General features: G+C 33.7%; 2 protein-coding genes across 3 annotated transcripts; one reads left to right on the top strand and one right to left on the bottom strand.

Moving 5' to 3' along the window:
- Positions 1–2,012: 2,012 nt before the first annotated feature.
- Positions 2,013–12,147, bottom strand: LOC125681753 (cyclin-L1-like). 2 transcript variants are annotated; one of them, XM_048921961.2, is made up of 11 exons: positions 11,944–12,147; positions 10,149–10,223; positions 9,920–10,029; positions 8,127–8,247; positions 7,789–7,853; positions 6,164–6,263; positions 3,739–3,843; positions 3,467–3,587; positions 3,289–3,382; positions 3,097–3,138; positions 2,013–2,750 (listed from the first exon to the last, which is right to left on the bottom strand). In XM_048921961.2, the coding sequence occupies exons 1-11, from the start codon at positions 12,145–12,147 to the stop codon at positions 2,396–2,398; spliced, it is 1,392 nt and encodes a 463-aa protein (XP_048777918.2). In that variant the 3' UTR covers positions 2,013–2,395. The 2 variants fall into 2 exon arrangements, with proteins under 2 accessions (XP_048777918.2, XP_056016760.1); XM_056160785.1 differs by lacking the exon at positions 11,944–12,147 and adding an exon at positions 11,566–11,590.
- A 19-nt stretch (positions 12,148–12,166) lies between these two features.
- On the top strand, positions 12,167–23,623 carry LOC125681119 (45 kDa calcium-binding protein-like). The gene is made up of 6 exons (XM_048921055.2): positions 12,167–12,760; positions 16,606–16,742; positions 16,894–17,007; positions 17,143–17,301; positions 17,850–18,025; positions 21,846–23,623. The coding sequence occupies exons 1-6, from the start codon at positions 12,483–12,485 to the stop codon at positions 22,020–22,022; spliced, it is 1,041 nt and encodes a 346-aa protein (XP_048777012.2). The 5' UTR covers positions 12,167–12,482; the 3' UTR covers positions 22,023–23,623.
- Positions 23,624–24,278: the final 655 nt, after the last annotated feature.

Raw genomic sequence — 24,278 nt, forward strand, 5'->3', positions numbered from 1 at the left:
AAAAATTCAGTATTTTCGCCAATAATTTAAAAATTTGGTCTCCAACCCCCATTTTTTAAAGTTCCATTTCAAATTTTAAGACAAGACCTGGAAAATTATGTGGAATTTTAGAAAATGAAATTAATTTTAAACTCTCAAATTTGATATCATGATTTTTTCCCCCCGTATATCAAGCGCAAAAAGGTCATCATTTATTTCCAATACTAATATTCAACTTTTTTTTTTTATCTGTAACTGTAAGAGGACATGATTATGTATCTATTTTATGTAATGATTGATTTGTGTTGCTAATGTTGTGTTCACCAACAGACAAATCAATTAAGTTTAATTGAACAAGAGGTACTGTGAGCAATGCTCACTAAGAATACCCCCCGCTTACCCCAATCTCCCAAAGGGTGTTGGTAATAGGTATAAACTACCTCTTTTCTGAGTGTAAAAAACAAATGGCATGACAAACCGAACCATATTGCTACTTCGATGTCCAGTGCGCTTGACCTTTGACCTTTTGACCCCAAAATCTTCACCCCATGGGCAGTCCATATATATGATATGGTGACGGTAGGTGGAAAGGATAATGCTTTAGAGCCCGGAAACCATTGCGTCTACAGACGGACGGACGGACAGACGGACAACCTGATTCCAGTATAACCCCCCCCCCCCCCAACTTGTTGGGGGGGGGGGGGGGTATAATAAATATTATAAGTGCAATAAGGTCATGTTTAGAACATTGTAGCTCAATAACAAGCGCGTTGTGACCCGTTTTTTCTTTTTAATTTCCTAATTCTCCTTCAATGTAGAAATCAAAAATACACTTCCCAAAAAATGACATTTCTCCAAATCTCAGGTGCGAACATCTTTAATGTACATATCTGATGTACCGGTATGTGCACACACAAAAATATAAAAAAAAAAAAAATAATAAAAAAATGAAAAGATATAGGAACTTAAAAATACTTAGGTGATCTAAAATCTAATCTCAGTCGTTTAATAGCTGTTGACGTTTGCGGGTGGATCGCGATGGTGGATGACGAGATGTATGATGAGATAAGAAAATTAATTAAACTTCAGATTGGTTGATATATATGAAAGAAGAAGATACATGGAACAGTGATCAATCTCATATAACTCTTATAAGGAATAAAAAAATAGGGAGTTGCGCAAACACGGACCCCTGGATATATCAGGTGCCAAGGAGTTAGCTTCCTCTGTCGACCGGTCACACCCGTCGCGAGCCTTAAATCTTCATCAGGTAAACGGAGTAATCCGTAGTCAAAATCAGTGTGCCAAGAACGGCCTTACAATTGGTATGAAACACGCCAGACAGCATTTAATCCAGTGATAAGGTTGTATTAGCAAACTAGATTATAACCATATAATTTGCAAAATGCCGACTTAAACAAGACGGTTGAAACAACTGTAACATGAACTTGTTACTACCCGTGACATTACTGGGGTCTATTCGACATCGTACCAATATTGTCATCGTAATCAACCGCGAAAGCATATTCTGTGGCACAAGTCCTAGAATGGGCGCCAAACGCGCTATTCCATTAGTTCATATAGCCTAACTGTTGAACTGATAACTATTCATCACCAACAACCAGTTGCTGTGCTGACCGAGGCCCGTCAGAAGACTACATGCACCAGTGTTCAGGGTGTACCCAAGTGACATGTTCTAAATGGTGCACCGATCATTAATAAAGTTCTATAGGAATTTACTGGGTGTTTTTGGTGACGAAGTTTAAATTACATACTATACTCCTTTTAGTGCCAACTCCCCCAGGAACCAACCCTTACCCACTAGGATCACAAAATTTACAATTTTGGTAAAGGACTACATATCTACATGTACTAAGTTTCAGTTTGGTATCAGCAGCATTAAAGAAGATATTATTTAACATATACACTATATACCAAGTTTGGCCCCACCCTACCATAAATACAACATATTTTACGGAACCAGTTAAATCTTTAAAAATAATGTACTTTCAACACCTTATAAATAATAAACATTACTGAAACGACTGTTTATTAATTCATAATAGCATCTGCTATCAATGTTGTAATACAAAATGTCAGATCTCCTTTAATAGTACAAAACATGATTCTGCAAAATCCCTGCAAAGTTAAAAAACGTACAGCATTTCATGACCAAATTTTTCATCAATACACACACATTTATCACAGATTTATGCACGTTACCGGTACGCTTCCATCATTAAACAAACATCCAATTGCTCATGCATACACATACAATCAAAATTCATATATTCAATGCATAACATGCATCGAGAACATAAATATGCACTTGCTGAAAATAAAATAACGCACTTGAGGAGGAGGATCAATATTGCAAAAACAGTTCAATGCCCTTTGAATTCCCGTTCTATTCTATTCATCTCCTGTATTTATCATAGCGGTCCCTTCCTGGACTAGAATGTCCATTTCTCCTGCGTTTTGCGGAATGTCTTTCTGGGGAATAATAATGGTCCTTTTCTTTGTAGTATTTTTTCCTGCTGACAGACTTGTACCGGTCTGGAGATCTACTTGGGGAACGACTTATACTCCTGGAACGCGACTGCTTCTTCCGTTTATGGGAATGTTTATGCTCCTTTGCTGACACATAACGATCACGATCATGAGAACTGATGTACTTGTCTTTTTTGTGTTTCTTTGATGGCGGAGACCTAGATCTGCTATGCCTTCTGTTTCTTCTAGGGCTTTTGCTGTCACTCCTACTCGATGAGGACCTGTGGGATATCACAGTAATCATTCATTCATGTATTTTAAACCTGAACAGTTCACATTTTCATAATCAATGAAGCTGTTTATCTATAGGCGTTATCTGTTCTATACCAACCATAGTTACACATGTACATCATTGAACTAATGAATTTAAAGGAAAACAATTCTGGTGCAATTCACAACACCTGCATCAACAGGAAAACTGAATTGTACTCAAGCGAAGGAATTTCATATAGGACATCTTTACTGTCATTGTACCCAATAATGCCAAACAACAATAAATGTTTTGTCAATGACATCTGAAATTAAATTGTACGCATTCTTAATACCAGACAAGTTTAAGTTGCCTACCTGCCCCTACTTCTTGACCTTGATTTTTTGATGTTGTTCCTTCTGTAATAAGAAAAACCACATTCATTACCTATCGAATATCCCAAACTCCTACATTGTAATTCAGTGAGTAATGTGTTTTCTTACACATGCATGTTCTAGAACTTCTGTATGATAATATATAATACCAAGTTTCATCCAAACTCGACTTACATAGACCCATTCTCTGAGTGTTTATCCTCCTCAGCCTTGATGCGTTTTAAGGCATGTAATAATGCTGGATTGGGACTCACATTTTTCGGAGAACCTGTAAAATACAATGATCATTTTATTCATACTTCCTAATCAAATATTCAGCAGAAACAATGAGTGGGAAAAACTGATGACTAACAGGGTCTTGAGGCATCTTTCGGTGTACCATGATCCGATGACAGACCTTTAGCTCGATTTTTGGCTTCCATCTGTGCTTTCTTTAATTCATTCACTTTAGCCTCCAATTTTTCATGATTTGGCTGGAAATAAAATGAAACCCATGATGCATCTCATAATCAGTGACAGAGAACTATCAAAATTTATTTCCTCGGTGTATGTGCAACTCTTCTAATCTAATACAATATACACTGAAATTGTTTCAATACATCAAACCAAGTAATTTGGACTTACTCTTGGTCTGGCATAAAGCTTCAAGATGGTGAGACAGATTTCCTGAATGTGGTTCTCATCGACATTGAAAAGGGCAAACCAAGGTGGACTGGTTGGCAGTGGAATCTGAGAAAAAAAAAATGTCATCAGTACATATGAACACAAACTTTTCAATACCACTATTAACAGATCCATTTATCTACAGTAGGGGGACAAAATTCTTGAAAAATAAAATTGTACCAAGTTTCTAACACTAGAAACAACTATCTTGACAGTTGATTAAATAGCGAAATATTTGGGGACGACTTTTCTTCATCTGATCAGTCCGCTTTACCTCCAATTGAGGTAATTAGAACAATTTTATCCCCAACATACTCCGACCTACTTGGATCATTTACTAATTTACCCTAATCAAAGCAATGTTGTACAAAACACAAGAAAGAATTTCAAATGTAATCACATGGCAGGGTTTGACACTAAGGCACGTCCAACCGACCGAGTCTACTAAATGATAGGTCCGGTCGGGTTAAATGTCGATTTACTAGTCCGACTGGTTGTGTTAAAAATAAACAAGGAACTTTACTTTAAACAGTAAGATATTTTATTCTTAACTAAAAAGAAAATAATTGTAAAGAATTTGCAAGCAATCTTGAACCGTGTGATGGAATAATCTCTATTTTTAGTTCTAATAAATAAGTCGCGGTCGGTAGTGATGTTTTACGACATCTACTCGATGTTAATTTTAAACAGTTTATTTGAATTGACTATAATAAAGTGTTTATCAAGTTAGGGCTGTTCCAGAAATGATCAAATGGGGGGGTCGGGCGGCAAATGATATTTTTTTGTGGGGGTGGTCGTATTTTTTCATATTTTAATTGGTCCGTGGTGGGATTGTTAATAAAATATTTATTATGGGTAGTGGGTAGTTTCTATTGTTTTATTTTGTGCTACGTGGGTGTTGAGTTTTCAGAATATTTTTATTGTCGCTCTTGTCGTGTTGGTTACAAAACGTTAGGAGGGAAAATTGAAAACGTGCTTTCGAAATCGAAAGTAACATAGAACTATTCGAGTTGTCGCTCTTTGCAGCGCATAACTTTCCATTACGGCACTCTTCAAATTAGAGGTGCGTTTAATAGGGTCCCTTTGGACGTGATGACGGCGAACTCTGTTCTGTAGATTATTACAGTTTACAGTGCATCGATTTTGGGAATATTTTGAAACCAATCGGTATTCCGTTTTCTAATAAAAATAGGCAAACCTTAGTTGATTTATACGAGGGTACCGATGCGTTATAATTATCAGTCGTTGTGATGGTGATATAGAGGCCTCCGGGCGCGGGCTCCATTAGAAGACGAACGATTCGTGGAAAAACATATCCATACCCATTTCATGATAATAGCATCGTTTGGACTCCCAATCTTTCCAACATTTCCGCCATAGATGCCTTTGATTGTTGATGTGACATCGTTTCTTCAGAACTACTGTGATGCAATGTCGCACAGGCATTACCGCGTCATTGACTAGAATGTTTGTCCCGAAAACCTCGCGAGATTTGTACCGTTTTCATTTTTAAAAATATTTTTGTGGTGGGTCTGGTTAGTTTTTTTTTTTATTAGATGGGTCATTGTAAAATGAGTTTATTAATTTGATGGGTCATGGGGTAATTTTTTATTTTTTTTTTTATGGGTACTTGGTATATACAAAAGGTGCCTCCCAACCCCCCCATGTATTTATTTCTGGAATAGCCCTTAATAAATTACATCGTAAACGACTATTTATCGGTGTTGACATAGTGTGCGGGAATGTCTCTATATTTTAATACGACTTCTCGTCCTCAAGGAAAGACGTCCCAGGAGAAAAAAGAAAAGGTTAAGAAGAAACAAAGCAGGGCTTATGAAATGTAAATGAAATAAAAAGCCAGATGAGGTCATTTTATACTAAATAGATTAAAGAATATCCGTGTTAGGTAAAATTTAAAGAAACAGAAAACGTGTTTGAAAATCAAATTGAATGACGAGACTAATAAGATATTTTGAGACAATACGTTTTGGTTCAAACTTAACGTTGAAGTATTTAAACATGGAGAAACTATCAGGGTTTTTTTCTGGAAAGTTGGTCAGGGTTAGTGGATATAAAGTCAGGTCTAGTAAAAATCATTTGAAGTAGCCCGACTGGTCTAGTGCTCAAAAAAGTAAATGTCAAACCCTGCATGGACACAATTTAGATAAAATACTAATGAATAATAGAGTTAACCACAAGAATTATAATATTTCTAATGCAAGGGAAGCTTCATTAATGTTATACAATCAAACATTTCAACATTTAATATATTTCTCAACACTTTTGTCCCCATACTCTTTACAGAAACAATTTCAAGTATTATTTTGTAGCTATGATTAAAGTTGTTGGCGTAGAAGACGGCTGAAAATATGTACCCCTTACATACCTGAAGCTGTCTAGCAGCTAAGTATATACAAGCGCATGCTATCGTGTCTGGCTGGAACCTCACAAATACTTCTGTTCTGAAACTATCATTCATGTAGTTCCTGCAAAAGAAAACAAACTTTCTAATACCTCATTCACTTTCATACTTTAATCTCCACATGCAATGAAATAATCACAATAATATTTGGGGAACATGTACACACACAAATTTAGACATATTTTGCTTGTTTTGTACCTTCATGTTCAAGCACACCTCTCTTTAAAACTGCATATCATTTCCTAGCGTGTGTAATTGAGAAAACCATAAAAATACCAACCATTTTCCTTGTGCTGTTGATTAAAATGCACCCAAAGTTGCTGGAGTTCCTGTGCAATTAATAATTTGTTAAAAAATAAAGAAAAATGAAATTATTCAGGCGGATATCGACTATCTGCTTGCTTGCCAACACTCCAGAGTCTTCTATAACAGATACAACAGTCTTGTTCTCCATAGGAATCTCCAGTATAGCTCCAGTATGTGGATGGAACACTTTATCACAACTGCAAAAGTTTCTTGTCAAATATACACTCTTCTGATAATGTATATGTTCAAAGGTTTACTCCTAAAATGTTCACTCTCCTACATCCTTATCCAACACAGAATGTAATAGTTTTAACATACATCAATCATTTCCACTATACTAATAAGTCTTTTTCATTAAGCTTTGCCTTTTCATTCATTTCACCATGACAATAACATGTAAAGCAAGACATGAAAGTTCTAAAGTAAAATCATCCATATTTTATCAATAACATAACTGAACTTTTCCATGCCGAGATGGAATACTTCAGTTACTTTCCGGATGCTGGTTCCAGTCTGGTGACTTGGTTCTGTTCTGTCCATTTCTCGCCTATGTGTCAGACCATGGCAAAGATGGAATTCTTGAACATTGTGGAGCGTTTCTGGCAGCTAGGCAGACGTTGCAATGACAGACATCTCTACCCACCTAATTCTGGGGTAGGCAAAAAGGAAAAGTTCAGCATTAATATGGTTTCCTCGTACAACACATGAAAATGTATGCAAGACTGAAGGCACTGAAGAATACTCTATTCCTTGTGTATTTCCACAAGTGCTAAATAGTAGCTCTTGAGACAAAATCAATTTCAATTGAGAAATATTTCACAAATAATGAATGTTATAATACTACATTATTTTCTAGAGAGAGAATGAGATTGGCAGTGTTACATGTTGTGATACAAGTACACATAACTTACATAATTTCCAAGTTTGTAGATCACCAATCAGTTTATTTGTTACAAATATACTATTTCACTGTTGAAATCCATCCGCCGAACTTACACATTTATTGCTTTTACAGGTTGAAATAAATTTCAGGTGGCCTCTCCCTCTTATTGTAACAAATTCACTATTTGTTTTCAACATAATGAACCAGCATTAAGAACAAGATTTTTTCTTTCTTTCAAAACAGATATGGCGAAAACCTCACTAATGGTGCAAAATGTATGTGCAAAATTTGTGTTATACATCAAAAGAAACATCTTTATCACATAAACAACTTTACCCATATACGAAAGATATGGCATCTCAATTTGACAATACAACTATGTTACATTAAGAATACCTACCAAGCACACTGCACAAGTCTCTGATTTCTCTCTGCTTCGAGTACTTGCAAGTACATCACAATGACCTGAAAAATATCACAACATGATGACAAATGTTCAAACATCATACAAACACCACGGTCTTGACTGCAAGTACCATGACTACAACCACTGCATGCCAAATCTAAGGTGGGCTTATCTAGCAGTTTCCCCTACATGAACATGTCACCACCGCGTAGAGTTAACTATAAAATTTCAATTTCATAAATATGTGTTGTACATGTCTGGACCCTCCCCATGCACTCTTGTATGACATTCATAATAACAATGTTAAAATAGTATGACATGAAATGATATACCTTATGTGGATGCTGTACATGCACACAGAACCCCAGCTCTTTCAGTATACGACGTTCTGCTTTGATCACTTGATTCTTGGTTGTGATGTAGTTCTGGTCCAGTATTAAAGGATGAATAGTCCTAAAATGCAAGAATTAGCAAAACATGGCATGTGTTGATAATGTGTAGCCTTGTGTTTTCCCCACAATTCCTCCATTTTTGATTTTCTTGCTGCTTCAATTTTGCATATATGCTGAACAGTGGCTTTACCATTTTTTTGGGTGCACATTTCATGTTAAACTGCACATATAAATCATAAACAAAGTGATACACTGATTCAGGGTTTTCAATAAGCACCTGCACCCAGCAAAATGTCGCTGCTCGACAGAAATCGGCAGGTTGAATTTCCTTTGTTGTACTGCACAGCGTGATTGTCAATCACACTATGACTATGTATCAAGATCTGTTCTAAACAAACACTTTGCTGTTTATTCAAATACATGTAGTTATATCCTGGTGCTATTCTAGGTCACAAAATTTTTCTTCTTCTAGTTCTACTGAAAACAAATGCTTGCCATAAAAGCGTAGTTGCTTTAATCATGGGTTAATCTGAGTATTAACAATGGATTGTAAATTTTTGGGGCATTACTAATGTAAATAATCAAATATGAAGGGACTTCAAGCAACAAATTTTATTTCCAAAGAGGTCTAAATTGGGGGGTTAGGTAATAAATTGTCACACAAAGTCTTTCATTATGAAATGAACTTTCATTCATGAAATTAAAGTTTTGATGCATCAGCAATATTAGCTTTTACTGGATCTTATGTGACAGATTACTTATGTTATATGGGATACTCCAAAATCTTCAAAATAAATAATATATACCACTATAAATGTATGCCTTTCAAAACAATTTCTTTATTACAATTTCTTAATTTTACTGCAAAAATAAACCACTAACAAAATAGATACTTCTGCATGTGCTACTAAACAGATCTAGACATACTCAATGTCCACATTCGTTTCAATGATAAATCCGCTTGCTTACCTATTTCTTATTGAAAACCCTGCTGATTTTTAAGACCATTGTACTTTTCCTGTAATTTTTCCATTAGCACCTTTGAGGGTACATAGTGTATGAAAAGAGTGCTATATAAATATGGTATTATTATTATTATCTTAAGTTCTGCAGTCATTCTCAAAAACCTGCATTCAATATTCAACAATACATACAACAAATATTTCCATGAAATTCATGATTATATTTATGTCTGCAAAAGACAATAGATAAAGCCTTTAAAATATGCGATGTGCTACATTATGTACAATATATCATCAAAATAACATTTTACTCAATAGCAAGGCTACAATTTAAAGTCATTTAATGGCTGTTCTGCCTTTCTTAAGCCACTGACAGCAAAATTTGAAACCCATTCATGATACAAACCATAGTCACTAACAAGCAGTGATTACTTTGATGGCCACAACATGTAGGGAAACCATGTTTGGGTCATAGGTCACCAATATCCAGAAATGATTAAATGCCTTGGAAGCTCACTCCAGACACTGTACAATGCAGCAAAGAGAAAAACAATATTAATGGAGGAACTGTGAGGAAGGTTAAAAACTCCGTACTCAAAAACATCAAACATCCATGCAACATTTGTCAAGTAAACTAATTGCTTCCTGTTATTAACACATAGAATAATCAAAGAACAGTTGATTTTCAACCAGCTGAAAAAGAGAATACATTTTGTGCACAGTCCCCCCACCCCCTTCATTTTAAAGAGAACAGTAATGCAAGATACTTACTTCTGGCCTCTGACTTGTTTGATGTGATGGAATACATTGATTACATCTCTCAGTCGTCTTGGACATTCTTCTATTTTTGAGGCTAAATTTATACAACCCATAGCTACAACCTGCAAAATTAAAAAGCATGGTAAAAATTAGGCATCAGGGTGTATCATGCTTTCTTCACAGTCCACGTACACCAAAATATCATTGTTAGCACTTCATTAATTGCATTTCTGTAACTTACCTCGTAATTATGTTTCACCAAAGACTTGGAGTAATAGAAACGTTGATACAGTATTTGTCCTGTTGCCATGGCAACCTTCAATAAAACAAGAATACATTTCAAGAATCTAACTACAATTATATATTTTAACAGGTTGGGAACACTTACCTTATAGCAAGATTTTGCTATAGCAAAACATGATTATCCCTCTTAAGCAAGAAAGTAAACATGACCATAAACAGGTGCTTTGGTGTCTTGATTAAAAATAATAATTAATTCCATGCAATGCTGAATAAGTGCAACACACATCCAGCATGATGCGATTTGTCTCTGTAAAATTGACAACACGGTCAAGAAATTTCATATCAACGCTGCTACATAGAGGGAAGGATTCTGAAATCCAATGCACATTGTGATTTTGTTTTGATTTAGGGCCTATATATCATAAAAATTTTACAGAAGTATTGGACATTTTATCACTTTTCCTTCTTTCTTGTGAAACACATCGGGTGTTTTTCTCAGTTGCACAGGATATATTTACTCTTGCTAAAGAGGGATACCAGGGTTTGACACTAAGGCACGTCCGATCGACCGAGTCTACTAAATAATAGGTCCGGTCGGGTAAAATGTCCATTTACTAGTCCGACTGGTCGTGTTGAAAAAATAAACAATAAACTTTAGTTTAAAACCATAAGATATCTTATTCTTAACTAAAATAGTAAGTTATTTACGTAATAACTTTAAAGAGTTGAACCGCATGATGACATAATCTCTATTTTTAGTTTGGTCGCGGTCGGAAGTGGTCTTTTACGACATCTACTCGATGTTAATGTATGTAAAGTTATGTTTCAGATAAATTGATATAAATTGAATTCATTTCAAATTAAAAAAAAAAGATTTGCAAAAGTGTTTATGGAATTAATAAATTACGTCGTAAACATCCATTTTTCGATGTTGACATGTGTGTGGGAATGTCTCCATCTATATTCAAATACGACTTCTTGCGATCTCGTCCTCAAGGAAAGATGTCCCAAGTGGAAAAGAAAAGAAAAGGTTGGGAAGAAACAAAGCAGGGCTTATGAAATAGAACTTTTAAAAAAAAAAAAAAATGGTTCAGGGCATCTTATTCTAATTGGGCCAAAGAATTTCTGTGCCATATAGAATTTAAGCAAAGGGAAAATATGTTTGAATTAAATAGCACCAAATTAAATGAGGAGACTAAAGATTTTTTTTTGAGACAATGAAATACGTTTTAGTTCAAAGTTAATGTTTGTCATTTGAATCAGGTATATGTATTTAAATATGGAGAAACTATCAATTTCTTTCTGAAAAGTTGGTCAGGGCTAGTAGATGCAAGGTCAGGTCTAGTAAAAATCATTTGAAGTAGCCCGACTGGTCTAGTGCTCAAAAAAGTAAATGTCAAACCCTGGATACTTGCGTTTTCGTGAGAATATATCTATAGGGGAAGTGTTCCCAACCTGTTCAAATTAGAGAGAAAAAACAAATAAAAATCTAGGTCTTACATTTCAGCTCCTTTTAATTTTGTATATTCTTTATTGTCTGTTATCTAAAAGTTTAAAGTATTTCACCCTCCCCCAAGAACTGTGTAGCGCTTTACTATGCTTAATGCCATTAGTCATGCAGTACAATCACAAAGCACGCCATGAAAACGTGTACGCAACGACTTAGAACTCCGATATACATGGATTTTCACTTCTTATTGGACATAATAAAAGAAACCCCAGTATATAATTTTTTAGATAACATGGAACGAACATACGCTATCAACTTGCATACAGAGTATATTGATACATACTTGAGGTAGTTTTAAAAGAATCCCTGCGGATTGAAGGAGTTCACATCCAAGGATTCTCAAGTCTGTTTCGGTATCTAAATCCAGTCCATCCTGCATAGATGGTGTTGGTGAAAGTTTATCGTCAGGAATAAGTACATTTTCTAGTGTCAAAATCACTTTACTGAAGTCTCGAATGGTGAGTGGGTTCGCCTTCACCTCCGCCATTTTTCTGGAACAATAGAACTACTTTCTTAGCTTCTGTGAATTTTTCATACGCGGTGTGTCATGTGACGAAATATCTAAATAAATAGATATATTACTGTTGAGTGGTTTAAAAATCTATTTTAGTGTAGTTTGATGTAATTGTATTTTTTTTTAAAATTCAAACGTCAACATAATAGGAACAAATAAAATCTTCATTCACTCAAGTTGACGAACTATTTGCTAAAATTTTGATGACGTTTTGTACTTCAATAGGTGGCGCTGTAATCGATCTGTGTACGCATGAAAAAAAGAATAATATCTAAACGATACACAAGTCGGACACTTGAACACGAAAAATGTTAAAGTTATTGACACTTGCTATATTTGTTTCAAGCAATTCAGTCGTTTTCTGCAGACCAAGAACTAAAACTCTAAATGTAGTTGAACAATCAATATCAAATTCAATCAATGCTGAGAAGTTGTTACCTCCAGATCATGTGGATGCTGTGAAGTTTGAGAAGGATGGTCATATAAACAAAGATTTCCACAAAGAGGTTTTCCTTGGCAATCACGAAGAAATTGATGACGACCCAATAGATATAGCCGAAGCAAAACTAGTGGATATTTTTCACAAGTACTTATATTTGCAATTTTAAATGACAATCATCCAATCATTATAAGAATATCATTTCAGATGATATGGCATCTGCCAAAGTTTCCATAAAAGTTTTTGAGCAACTTCACGCTTGGCAGATTTAGTCGGAATTTGACACATCTGTCGCATTGGCCGGGGGGCGGTCACAAGTGTCATAGAATCTGAGTACACATAACAGGGGAACTCAAGGTTCATGATTTACTCAAATTCTTATGCCAACAAACAATTAAATCATCTCCATCAATACAGCTTTTAATTACTTTTTTCTAATTGTTGGAAAACTTTTCAGTTTGAAATGTTTTGTATATATCTATTGTTATTAATAACTTATTATATAATAAGCTGTTGTAGTGGATCCAAACAACAGATCACTAATCTGTTGTGTTTTTTTTCCTTTCAAAGTGTTTTGATTATAATGTAATTCATTATTGGGCTGCAATGAAGACAATTATAATAAAGAGCAGAATGGAAATAATACTGGCTTTCAGCTAAGACACCTCTGTTAGATCTCGCACTAAAATGTGACAGTGATGCCCTGTCTGCCAAAATGAATGAATGTCCTAGCTGTTAATATTTTTCAGGGGGGAAAAACAGATTGCATATTCTGATGCCTCTCTGGCTATTTCTGTCAATCTGTGATTGAGTGAACAAAGCACATGTAGATAATAACAAAAGATTTACAATATGCAGATTTCAAATTAATTTTCATCCTAAGAGATGAAATATGGCTCATCATAAATTAGCATCATCTTTGGTTTATGCATATTAAGTCTATTCACCGGTGAATGTAGGAAAAAAAGTTTAGTGGTTTAGTGAATGATGAGAGTATTGGGGTTTTCTTAAATCCAGGCATGTGGGGAAACAATATTTCACAGATCAGTGTGCAGATTTCACCCCACCCCCCAAAAAAATCCTTATAGTTCACCTTGATAGTCAATAGGACTTATTCCCAAGCTGATTAAGGGACACTTTTGACAAATTGCCCGCTAAAAATAGGTAGGGATAATTAAATTTTTAGATGTAGTTTGTGAATGCTTGCAGCTGAATTGAATACTTTACCTTTGGATTCAGTGTTCATGCCCATATATCTTCAGTGCAGCATTGAAAAACTTCTGTACAATCTGAATCAAAAAGGTCCACATGCCCAGATAAGCTGTGGAGAGATTTTCTAGTTTCAATTTTCATTTTGGATTCTGAAAAAGCAACTTGCTCCAAATGATCTGAATTGTACATTTTTTTTATATCCTTTTTTACTAATACATTTATTTAATTTAAACAATATTTATTCAATAATTTGATGGGATTTGGCAGCAGGCTTAGACAATTGAACCCTAACAGGATATGTACATGTACAAAATTGTATAACGTGTAATTAATTTGGGGTGTACCTGTATATAAAAGAAGAAAAAGATGAACAACTGTATAACATTTGCACTTACTACAATTCAGAGAGTATATTAGACAAACTTTAAAAATATAGTATTGGTACCGGTTATATATATTCTTAATATAGTGTGCATTTAATATATTTGAAGATTACTTAAATCTTTTGGTAAGTGCAATAAATTTATGTACAAGTTCAAAAAGTTTTTTATTGGTGTCAAAATCAATTTCAGGATTTCTTCCGAATGATAAAAGATTTGTGGATATGCATGTATCAGTGTCAGATACCAATGCAGCTTTTATATTAAGAAAAAGTTTATATCTATAATTATCATACTCAGGACATTGCAAAAAAAAGTAATGATTTGCATCCTGACAGGATGCATTACAATTATTACAACTGGAAGAGTCTGACATATAGTGATGGGAAAGTTCAAATTGCTTTCATTATTTCTTAACTGACAATGAATGATATTGTACTTTCTATCACCAACATTACTACTCCTACAAAGATAGCTTTTAATATTTTAAAAAATTCATTCATAGTGAATTTTACACTTAAAATTTATAAAAGTATGTTTATTGTTAATGGGTACCTGTAAAATGCTAAACGAAACAGATTGTAGAACCAAACTGTGTAATCATGATAATAAAAAAATGGTACAGTATCTCAGGTCCCTCTTCCCTGTTGATGTGGTCTTTCAGGTTGACTGATACATTTTGAGTGGTCCATCAGTTAGCATCAAACATTGTTTGAAGAAGCTGGTGTTTGAGAAAGTTGAAAGCACGAAGACATTCAACCTCTTATTTTTATCTCTAACTGCTTGGTTGTGAGCACTTTCAATGATGGAAAAAATTTAATAGTATACCATATTATATGAATGCAGTTCGATAAGATATATATATACATGTATTATTAAAAATTATTATTGATAATATACAGTAAGTCTAAAGAGTAAAGATAAAATTCTATAGATAGATATGATATTAAGTTTATTCCAATTTTGGGCCCAGAGGGCATATATAACAGCAAGATAGCTTATAAAGAAGGAAATTAAAAAAAAATAGTTTACAACATAGATTACATGAACTGCAAACTACATGTGGATGTAGCATGTGGGGGAAATGAGTATACATACATATATGAATTGCAAATCGGGTGTATACACAAGTAAATGAACAATATCAGTATTATACCAACATATGAATAATAAACTATTAATGATTTTTGCAGTTTTAAAGCATATCACTTCTTTTTCTGAAAGTTTTAACTAAATAGTCACTCAATTTGACAATTACTGGTTTGTCTTCATTAATAATCAACCAAGTAAATTTGTCCTTATTAAATATATAAGTTTTTGTTGAGCTTGTATATATCATGAAAAAAACCCAACATATTCCTCTCTTCAACATAGAATGGACAATCAGTGAGGAAATGAAATTCATCTTCTACACAATTTAGGTTACATAATTCACATATTCTTTTGTTTCTTTTCCAAAGGAATCTATATACATGTATTTGGGGTGTTGCTAAAATGGGGAATGGAAAACGAAAAATATTTTATACAATAATATCAAGAGGAGGTCAGCATTTTGTAAAATCAAAAGGCTTATGAGCATTAAGGGAAGCAGAAATTACAAAGACAACGGGAAGACATACCCAAAGGCGGATCCAACGCCAGCAACCCCACCCCTAGTTTAGTGTGTTTCCCCCGACCTGTGAGACTGTAACACCTTTCTTTCTGAAATTTCAGGATTCAAAACTAATTGCACATGGTATTTGTAATGTAATCAACTTCTTATATGTACTTTATGCTTACTCACACCACCACCACCCCTTTCCCAACTTTTAAAACTTTGTATTATAGTCAACCCGAAAGCCTATGATCAAAGGGGAGGCGAATTTCATTTATACATGGTAACTTTCACAGGGGCCTGAGATACCATTTTTAATATTATTATAATTAAAAGAGTTTGGTTATACAGTCTGTTTCATTTCGGTAGATTTCGTTTCGCACTTTACATGTACCCATTCTTAATTACTGAGTGATAAAAGTCAGATAAAGTTATAACAAGGTCCAGAATTCCCTTTTCCCTACCAATTTTGATGGCAATAACATTACATAATGGCCTTGAAACAATTTCTGAAGGTGAATCTCTGTATATTTGGGAGTAAAAATATTTTTTGAAATATGAATAAAATTTAAGTTACAGATATTTTGGAGAAAGTAAACAATCCAGAGAGTAGAAAGTACTAGTTTTGGGTAAATGGTAAAATACTGTCAATTTCAGTTAAAATTGAAGAAACTTAATCCATCCTCCCATCCCTTACCCCAAACTTAGGATATTTTCAAATTTCATAGATACACACAAAAATCTATTTGTACAAATGTATTATGTATATAAACTCAAAATCTGTCATTTTAATTTTTTTTTATCAGAATAGATGTGGATTCAGATGGTTATCTAAGTAAAACAGAGCTAGAGTCCTGGATTGTTGACAAAATCAATGCCCATATGGATGAGGCTGTGGAGGAAAATGATGATATATTTAGACATCTGGATCCTGATGGAGATGGTTCGTAAACAAAAAATTGAGACTAGAAACACAATGAATTAAACTTAATTTGTAGGATTTCAAATAACAATCTCCATTTCTTTAGTCGGAGAGACAAGTTTTGAAATGTGTTTTTTGGTTATTATTCAATTTCTGTATAATGTCATTTTAGGCTTTGTTGAATGGAAAGAATATTACAAACACTTCTTACTGGCAAAGGGACATGAGTTAAAAGAAACCGAGAAATACCTAGAAGACTACGACACTGATATTCTGAAAGATGATGGTGAGACGGAACTCGTATGAATTCATACACTATGCCAGTTTGATTACAGAAATCTTCTCCTTATTGAATGTGGTACAACAGATATTTTGGTATCAATGAAACAATGTAGATTTAAGTTATTAATTTTTTTTCCAGAACGTGATCAGCTTGTACGGTACAAATTCAAATGGACTGATGCTGATATTGCTCCTATTGACAATAAGCTGGATAAATCGGAATTCTTCAGCTTCCGACACCCTGAACACAGTCCTCAACTGATCGAAAATATGATTTCTTCTATAATTAATTCATTAGGTATTGGGTTTTTGTTGTTGTAAATTTAAAATGCTCATAAATTCACAATAGATTTTATTACTTTCAGTGTAAATTCATAACACAAGACTAGCAAAAACAAAACAAAAATATGCACATTATCAAACATATTTACAATATTTATACCCCCCGCAACAAGTTGTGGGGGGGTATACTGGAATCGGGTTGTCCGTCCGTCTGTCTGTCCGTCCGTCTGTCCGTCCGTCCGTCTGTAGACGCAATGGTTTCCGGGCTCTAAAGCATTATCCTTTCCACCTACAGTCACCATATCATACATATGGACTACCCATGGGATGAAGATGTTCCCTATCAATTTTGGGGTCAAAAGGTCAAAGGTCAAGCGCACTGGACATCGAAGTAGCAAAATGGTTCGGTTTGTCATGCCATTTGTTTTTTACACTCAGAAAAGAGGTAGTTTATACCTATTACCAACACCCTTTGGGAGATTGGGGTAAGCGGGGGGTATTCTTAGTGAGCATTGCTCACAGTACCTCTTGTTTAAATTTGTTTGATGACTTTAAAATTTACAGATCAGGACAAAGATGGGAGCCTGACCCTGAAGGAGTTTACCTCTAACCCAGACAGCATGGGAGACGACCCCGGGTCAGAGAAGGAGAGGGAGGAGGAAAGGGAGGTCAGAAAGAAGGAGTTTATTTCAGCCATAGATAAAAATAAAGATGGGGTAGCCACAAAGCAGGAACTGATGGTATGTTTGTGTGTTTATTGGAAAGAAAGAATATTGAATGAGTGTAGTGTGCATGATATTTAGAAGCATTTTACACACTATCATAATTCAGTATACTTGCTGTCATCCAAATGCATCACAACAGTGTATACATGTAGGAGTAGGACTTTTGAATTTTATGTTCATCCTTCCCACTAATAGTTAAAATAAGGATCAGAAAGACCTAGTGAAATATGAGGTAGTATAACAAAAGTCATCTAAAATGTGGGTGATCATTGAGTAATGTAAGAAGGGGGAGAAGATGATGATTGTGTATAACGTAATGATGGTTATCTGATGATGTATAACGTAGTGATGGTTATCTGATGATGTATAACGTAGTGATGGTTATCTGATGATGTATAATGTAATGATGGTTATCTGATGATTGTGTATAATGTAATGATGGTTATCTGATGATGTATAATGTAATGATGGTTATCTGATGATTGTGTATAATGTAATGATGGTTATCTGATGATGTATAATGTAATGATGGTTATCTGATGATGTATAACGTAGTGATGGTTATCTGATGATGTATAATGTAATGATGGTTATCTGATGATGTATAATGTAATGATGGTTATCTGATGATGTATAACGTAGTGATGGTTATCTGATGATGTATAACGTAGTGATGGTTATCTGATGATGTATAATGTAATGATGGTTATCTGATGATGGTGTATAATGTAATGATGGTTATCTGATGATGTATAATGTAATGATGGTTATCTGATGATGTATAACGTAGTGATGGTTATCTGATTGTGTATAATGTAATGATGGTTATCTGATGATGTATAATGTAATGATGGTTATCTGATGATGTATAACGTAGTGATGGTTATCTGATGATTGTATATAATGTAATGATGGTTATCTGATGATGTATAATGTAATGATGGTTATCTGATGATGTATAATGTAATGATGGTTATCTGATGATTGTGTATAATGTAGTGATGGTTATCTGATGATGTATAATGTAATGATGGTTATCTGATGATGTATAACGTAGTGATGGTTATCTGATGATGTATAACGTAGTGATGGTTATCTGATGATGTATAATGTAATGATGGTTATCTGATGATTGTGTATAATGTAATGATGGTTATATGATGATGTATAATGTAATGATGGTTATCTGATGATGTATAACGTAGTGATGGTTATCTGATGATGTATAACGTAGTGATGGTTATCTGATGATGTATAATGTAATGATGGTTTTCTGATGATTGTGTATAATGTAATGATGGTTATCTGATGATGTATAATGTAGTGATGGTTATCTGATGATGTATAATGTAATGATGGTTATCTGATGATGTATAATGTAATGATGGTTATCTGATGATGTATAACGTAGTGATGGTTATCTGATGATGTATAACGTAGTGATGGTTATCTGATGATGTATAATGTAATGATGGTTATCTGATGATTGTGTATAATGTAATGATGGTTATCTGATGATGTATAACGTAATGATGGTTATCTGATGATGTATAACGTAATGATGGTTATCTGATGATGTATAACGTAGTGATGGTTATCTGATGATTGTGTATAATGTAATGATGGTTATCTGATGATGTATAATGTAATGATGGTTATCTGATTGTGTATAACATAGTGATGGTTATCTGATTGTGTATAATGTAATGATGGTTATCTGATGATGTATAATGTAATGATGGTTATCTGATGATGTATAACGTAGTGATGGTTATCTGATTGTGTATAATGTAATGATGGTTATCTGATGATGTATAATGTAATGATGGTTATCTGATGATTGTGTATAATGTAATGATGGTTATCTGATTGTGTATAATGTAATGATGGTTATCTGATGATGTATAATGTAATGATGGTTATCTGATGATTGTGTATAACGTAATGATGGTTATTTGATGATGTATAATGTAATGATCGTTATCTGATGATGTATAACGTAGTGATGGTTATCTGATGATTGTGTATATCGTAGTGATGGTTATCTGATGATTGTGTATAATGTAATGATGGTTATCTGATGATGTATAATGTAATGATGGTTATCTGATGATGTATAATGTAATGATGGTTATCTGATGATGTATAACGTAGTGATGGTTATCTGATGATGTATAACGTAGTGATGGTTATCTGATGATGTATAATGTAATGATGGTTATCTGATGATGTATAAGGTAGTGATGGTTATCTGATGATGTATAATGTAATGATGGTTATCTGATGATGTATAATGTAATGATGGTTATCTGATGATGTATAATGTAATGATGGTTATCTGATGATGTATAACGTAGTGATGGTTATCTGATTGTGTATAATGTAATGATGGTTATCTGATGATGTATAATGTAATGATGGTTATCTGATGATTGTGTATAATGTAATGATGGTTATCTGATTGTGTATAATGTAATGATGGTTATCTGATGATGGTGTATAATGTAATGATGGTTATCTGATGATGTATAATGTAATGATGGTTATCTGATGATTGTGTATAACGTAATGATGGTTATTTGATGATGTATAATGTAATGATGGTTATCTGATGATGTATAACGTAGTGATGGTTATCTGATGATTGTGTATATCGTAGTGATGGTTATCTGATGATTGTGTATAATGTAATGATGGTTATCTGATTGTGTATAATGTAATGATGGTTATCTGATGATGTATAATGTAATGATGGTTATCTGATGATGTATAATGTAATGATGGTTATCTGATGATTGTGTATAATGTAATGATGGTTATCTGATTGTGTGTAATGTAATGATGGTTATCTGATAATGTATAATGTAGTGATGGTTATTTGATGATGTATAACGTAGTGATGGTTATCTGATGATGTATAATGTAGTGATGGTTATCTGATGATGTATAATGTAATGATGGTTATCTGATGATGTATAATGTAATGATGGTTATCTGATGATGTATAACGTAGTGATGGTTATCTGATGATGTATAACGTAGTGATGGTTATCTGATGATGTATAATGTAATGATGGTTATCTGATGATGTATAATGTAATGATGGTTATCTGATGATTGTGTATAATGTAATGATGGTTATCTGATGATGTATAACGTAGTGATGGTTATCTGATGATGTATAATGTAATGATGGTTATCTGATTGTGTATAATGTAATGATGGTTGTCTGATGATGTATAATGTAGTGATGGTTATTTGATGATGTATAACGTAGTGATGGTTATCTGATGATGTATAACGTAGTGATGGTTATCTGATGATGTATAACGTAATGATGGTTATCTGATGATGTATAACGTAATGATGGTTATCTGATGATGTATAATGTAATGATGGTTATCTGATGATGCATAATATAATGATGGTTATCTGATGATGTATAATGTAATGATGGTTATCTGATGATTGTGTGTAATGTAATGATGGTTATCTGATAATGTATAATGTAATGATGGTTATCTGATGATGTATAATGTAATGATGGTTATCTGATGATGTATAATGTAATGATGGTTATCTGATGATATATAACGTAGTGATGGTTATCTGATGATTGTGTATAATGTAATGATGGTTATTTGATGATGTATAACGTAGTGATGGTTATCTGATTGTGTATAATGTAATGATGGTTATCTGATGATGTATAATGTAATGATGGTTATCTGATGATGTATAATGTAATGATGGTTATCTGATGATGTATAATGTAATGATGGTTATCTGATGATTGTGTATAATGTAGTGATGGTTATCTGATGCTAATTGACAGGACTACATGAATCCCAGAAATCCTGATCAATCCAAGCAAGAGGCCAAGAACCTGGTAGCTTTAATGGATGACAACAAAGACGGAAAGCTTTCTCTAGAAGAAATCAAGAACCATAAGGATGTGTTTATCAGCAGTAAAATTGTGAACGTTAAAAGAGTGCTACATGATGAATTCTAGCGGTCAGCTGGAACCTCACTGTGATATATTTTTATACACTGGTATAGGATATTTATATTCTTAAGTTATTATATGAAATCCATGGTTGCTTGTCGTTAATGATTGTACAGAGAAGTATTACCAAAAGAGTTTTGATGTAAACATATCAAGTTCTGGGTACATGTATGCGACTGTGAATTAATACGCCTATGTAACGGACGGTGACTTGTCATTAATGCCAGTTTTTGTGCTTGTATGAACAAAAAAGTTCTTTAACATATGCATAATAACAAATATGTCTTTTTAACCATATAGCATTTTCACAAGAGAATGAGGAGTCCTTTTTGCATAATTAGCACACTAGTTTTCATTGGTTATGTGCAGGTGAAAAATTTCATCAGAAATCAGAATCATTGTATGTACATGTATTTTAATATTAAGCTTGAGATCAAAAGGTTGATGTCGGATAAAAATCTAAATTCAAATAGTTAGGGGGAGGGGGGGATAAAAACTCCCATAAGTTTCTGTCATCCAACATCGATTACACTTCAGTGGAAAAAGACAAGTGCCTGTTAAAAACCACAGAATAATATTATATTTAAAAAAATTTTTAATAGTTTTAATGTACACTTTCTTTGGTGAATAACCAGTAGAAAAGGTATACAGAGTGTAATTTATAATCGTATACTTTTACTTGTTAATCGATTAATTTCAACATTCATCATATTTAATTTTAGGACGAGCGAGTGAGTCTTAGTGAAAACTATGTGTATTTAGTTTTTTGTCAAGACATTAAACGTTTGATCTTGTCCCTTATTACTATTTGTGTATCATTTAAAGTTTTTTGCAGTTATGAAAACCTGTTACAGTGAGATATGATTTTTAATCATGGTTACCAATGATATTTGCTATATATATTTCTGGATACATTCCCCATAACACTGTATATATACATTTTCTGTATGTATGGATGTGACACTTTTCATGTAAACACATTCTATATGCACTGTTGAATTTTAATATGAACATGAAATATATTCGGTTTTTACTGGTAAGTATATGCCTATATGTACTCTTTATATACAGTGGAACTTCAGTATCTCAAATACCATGGTTAGGTTGAAATGATTCAGAAATCCCAACCACTTATTCTTGAAGTATTTTACCCTCGAATCCTCCGAGATCTCGCAAGTTTTTTCTCAGTCCCATTGATTTTTGAGATAATGAGGTTTGACTGTACGTGTATGTACTAATAAGTTTATGAATAGAAACAAATTCGATGTGAACTGATAGATGTATGAATGTAAAACATAATCTACCTACATGTACTGTTTGTTTATACATGTATGTAAATATTTTTTTAAAAACTCTGTATGAAGTGATAGGATTATGAATATGAAAGATATTCTGTATTTACTTATAAATCTATGAAAATAAGGAAATTCTATTGGTAGTGATAAGTTATAGATTTAGAAAATACATTCTTTATGAAATAGATTGGATTATACACATAGAATGATGAAAAGATTAATAGGTGGGTGGGGGTGAGTGTAGACTAAATTTGTTTACTTGCAAATGCAGCATTGCAAATTAAATGGAACTTGACAATGGGGGTAACAAGTTGTGGTGTTTTGTGCTTTTTCTCTCAGTATACAACAATTGTTGCTCTCTCATCAGCGTGATAGTACACATGCTGGTACATCAGTGTGATTACATCAGTGTGATAGTATACATACTGCTACATCAGTGTGATAGTATACATGCTGCTACATCAGTGTGATTACATCAGTGTGATAGTATACATACTGCTACATCAGTGTGATAGTATACATACTGGTACATCAGTGTGATTACATCAGTGTGATAGTATACATACTGGTACATCAGTGTGATAGTATACATACTGGTACATCAGTGCGATAGTATACATACTGCTACATCAGTGTGATTACATCAGTGTGATAGTATACATACTGCTACATCAGTGTGATAGTATACATACTGCTACATCAGTGTGATAGTATACATACTGCTACATCAGTGTGATTACATCAGTGTGATAGTATACATACTGCTACATCAGTGTGATAGTATACATACTGCTACATCAGTGTGATTACATCAGTGTGATAGTATACATACTGCTACATCAGTGTGATAGTATACATACTGGTACATCAGTGTGATTACATCAGTGTGATAGTATACATACTGCTACATCAGTGTGATAGTATACATACTGCTACATCAGTGCGATAGTATACATACTGCTACATC

Source organism: Ostrea edulis, chromosome 1, assembly GCF_947568905.1.
Source record: "Ostrea edulis chromosome 1, xbOstEdul1.1, whole genome shotgun sequence".
Classification (NCBI taxonomy): domain Eukaryota; kingdom Metazoa; phylum Mollusca; class Bivalvia; order Ostreida; family Ostreidae; genus Ostrea; species Ostrea edulis.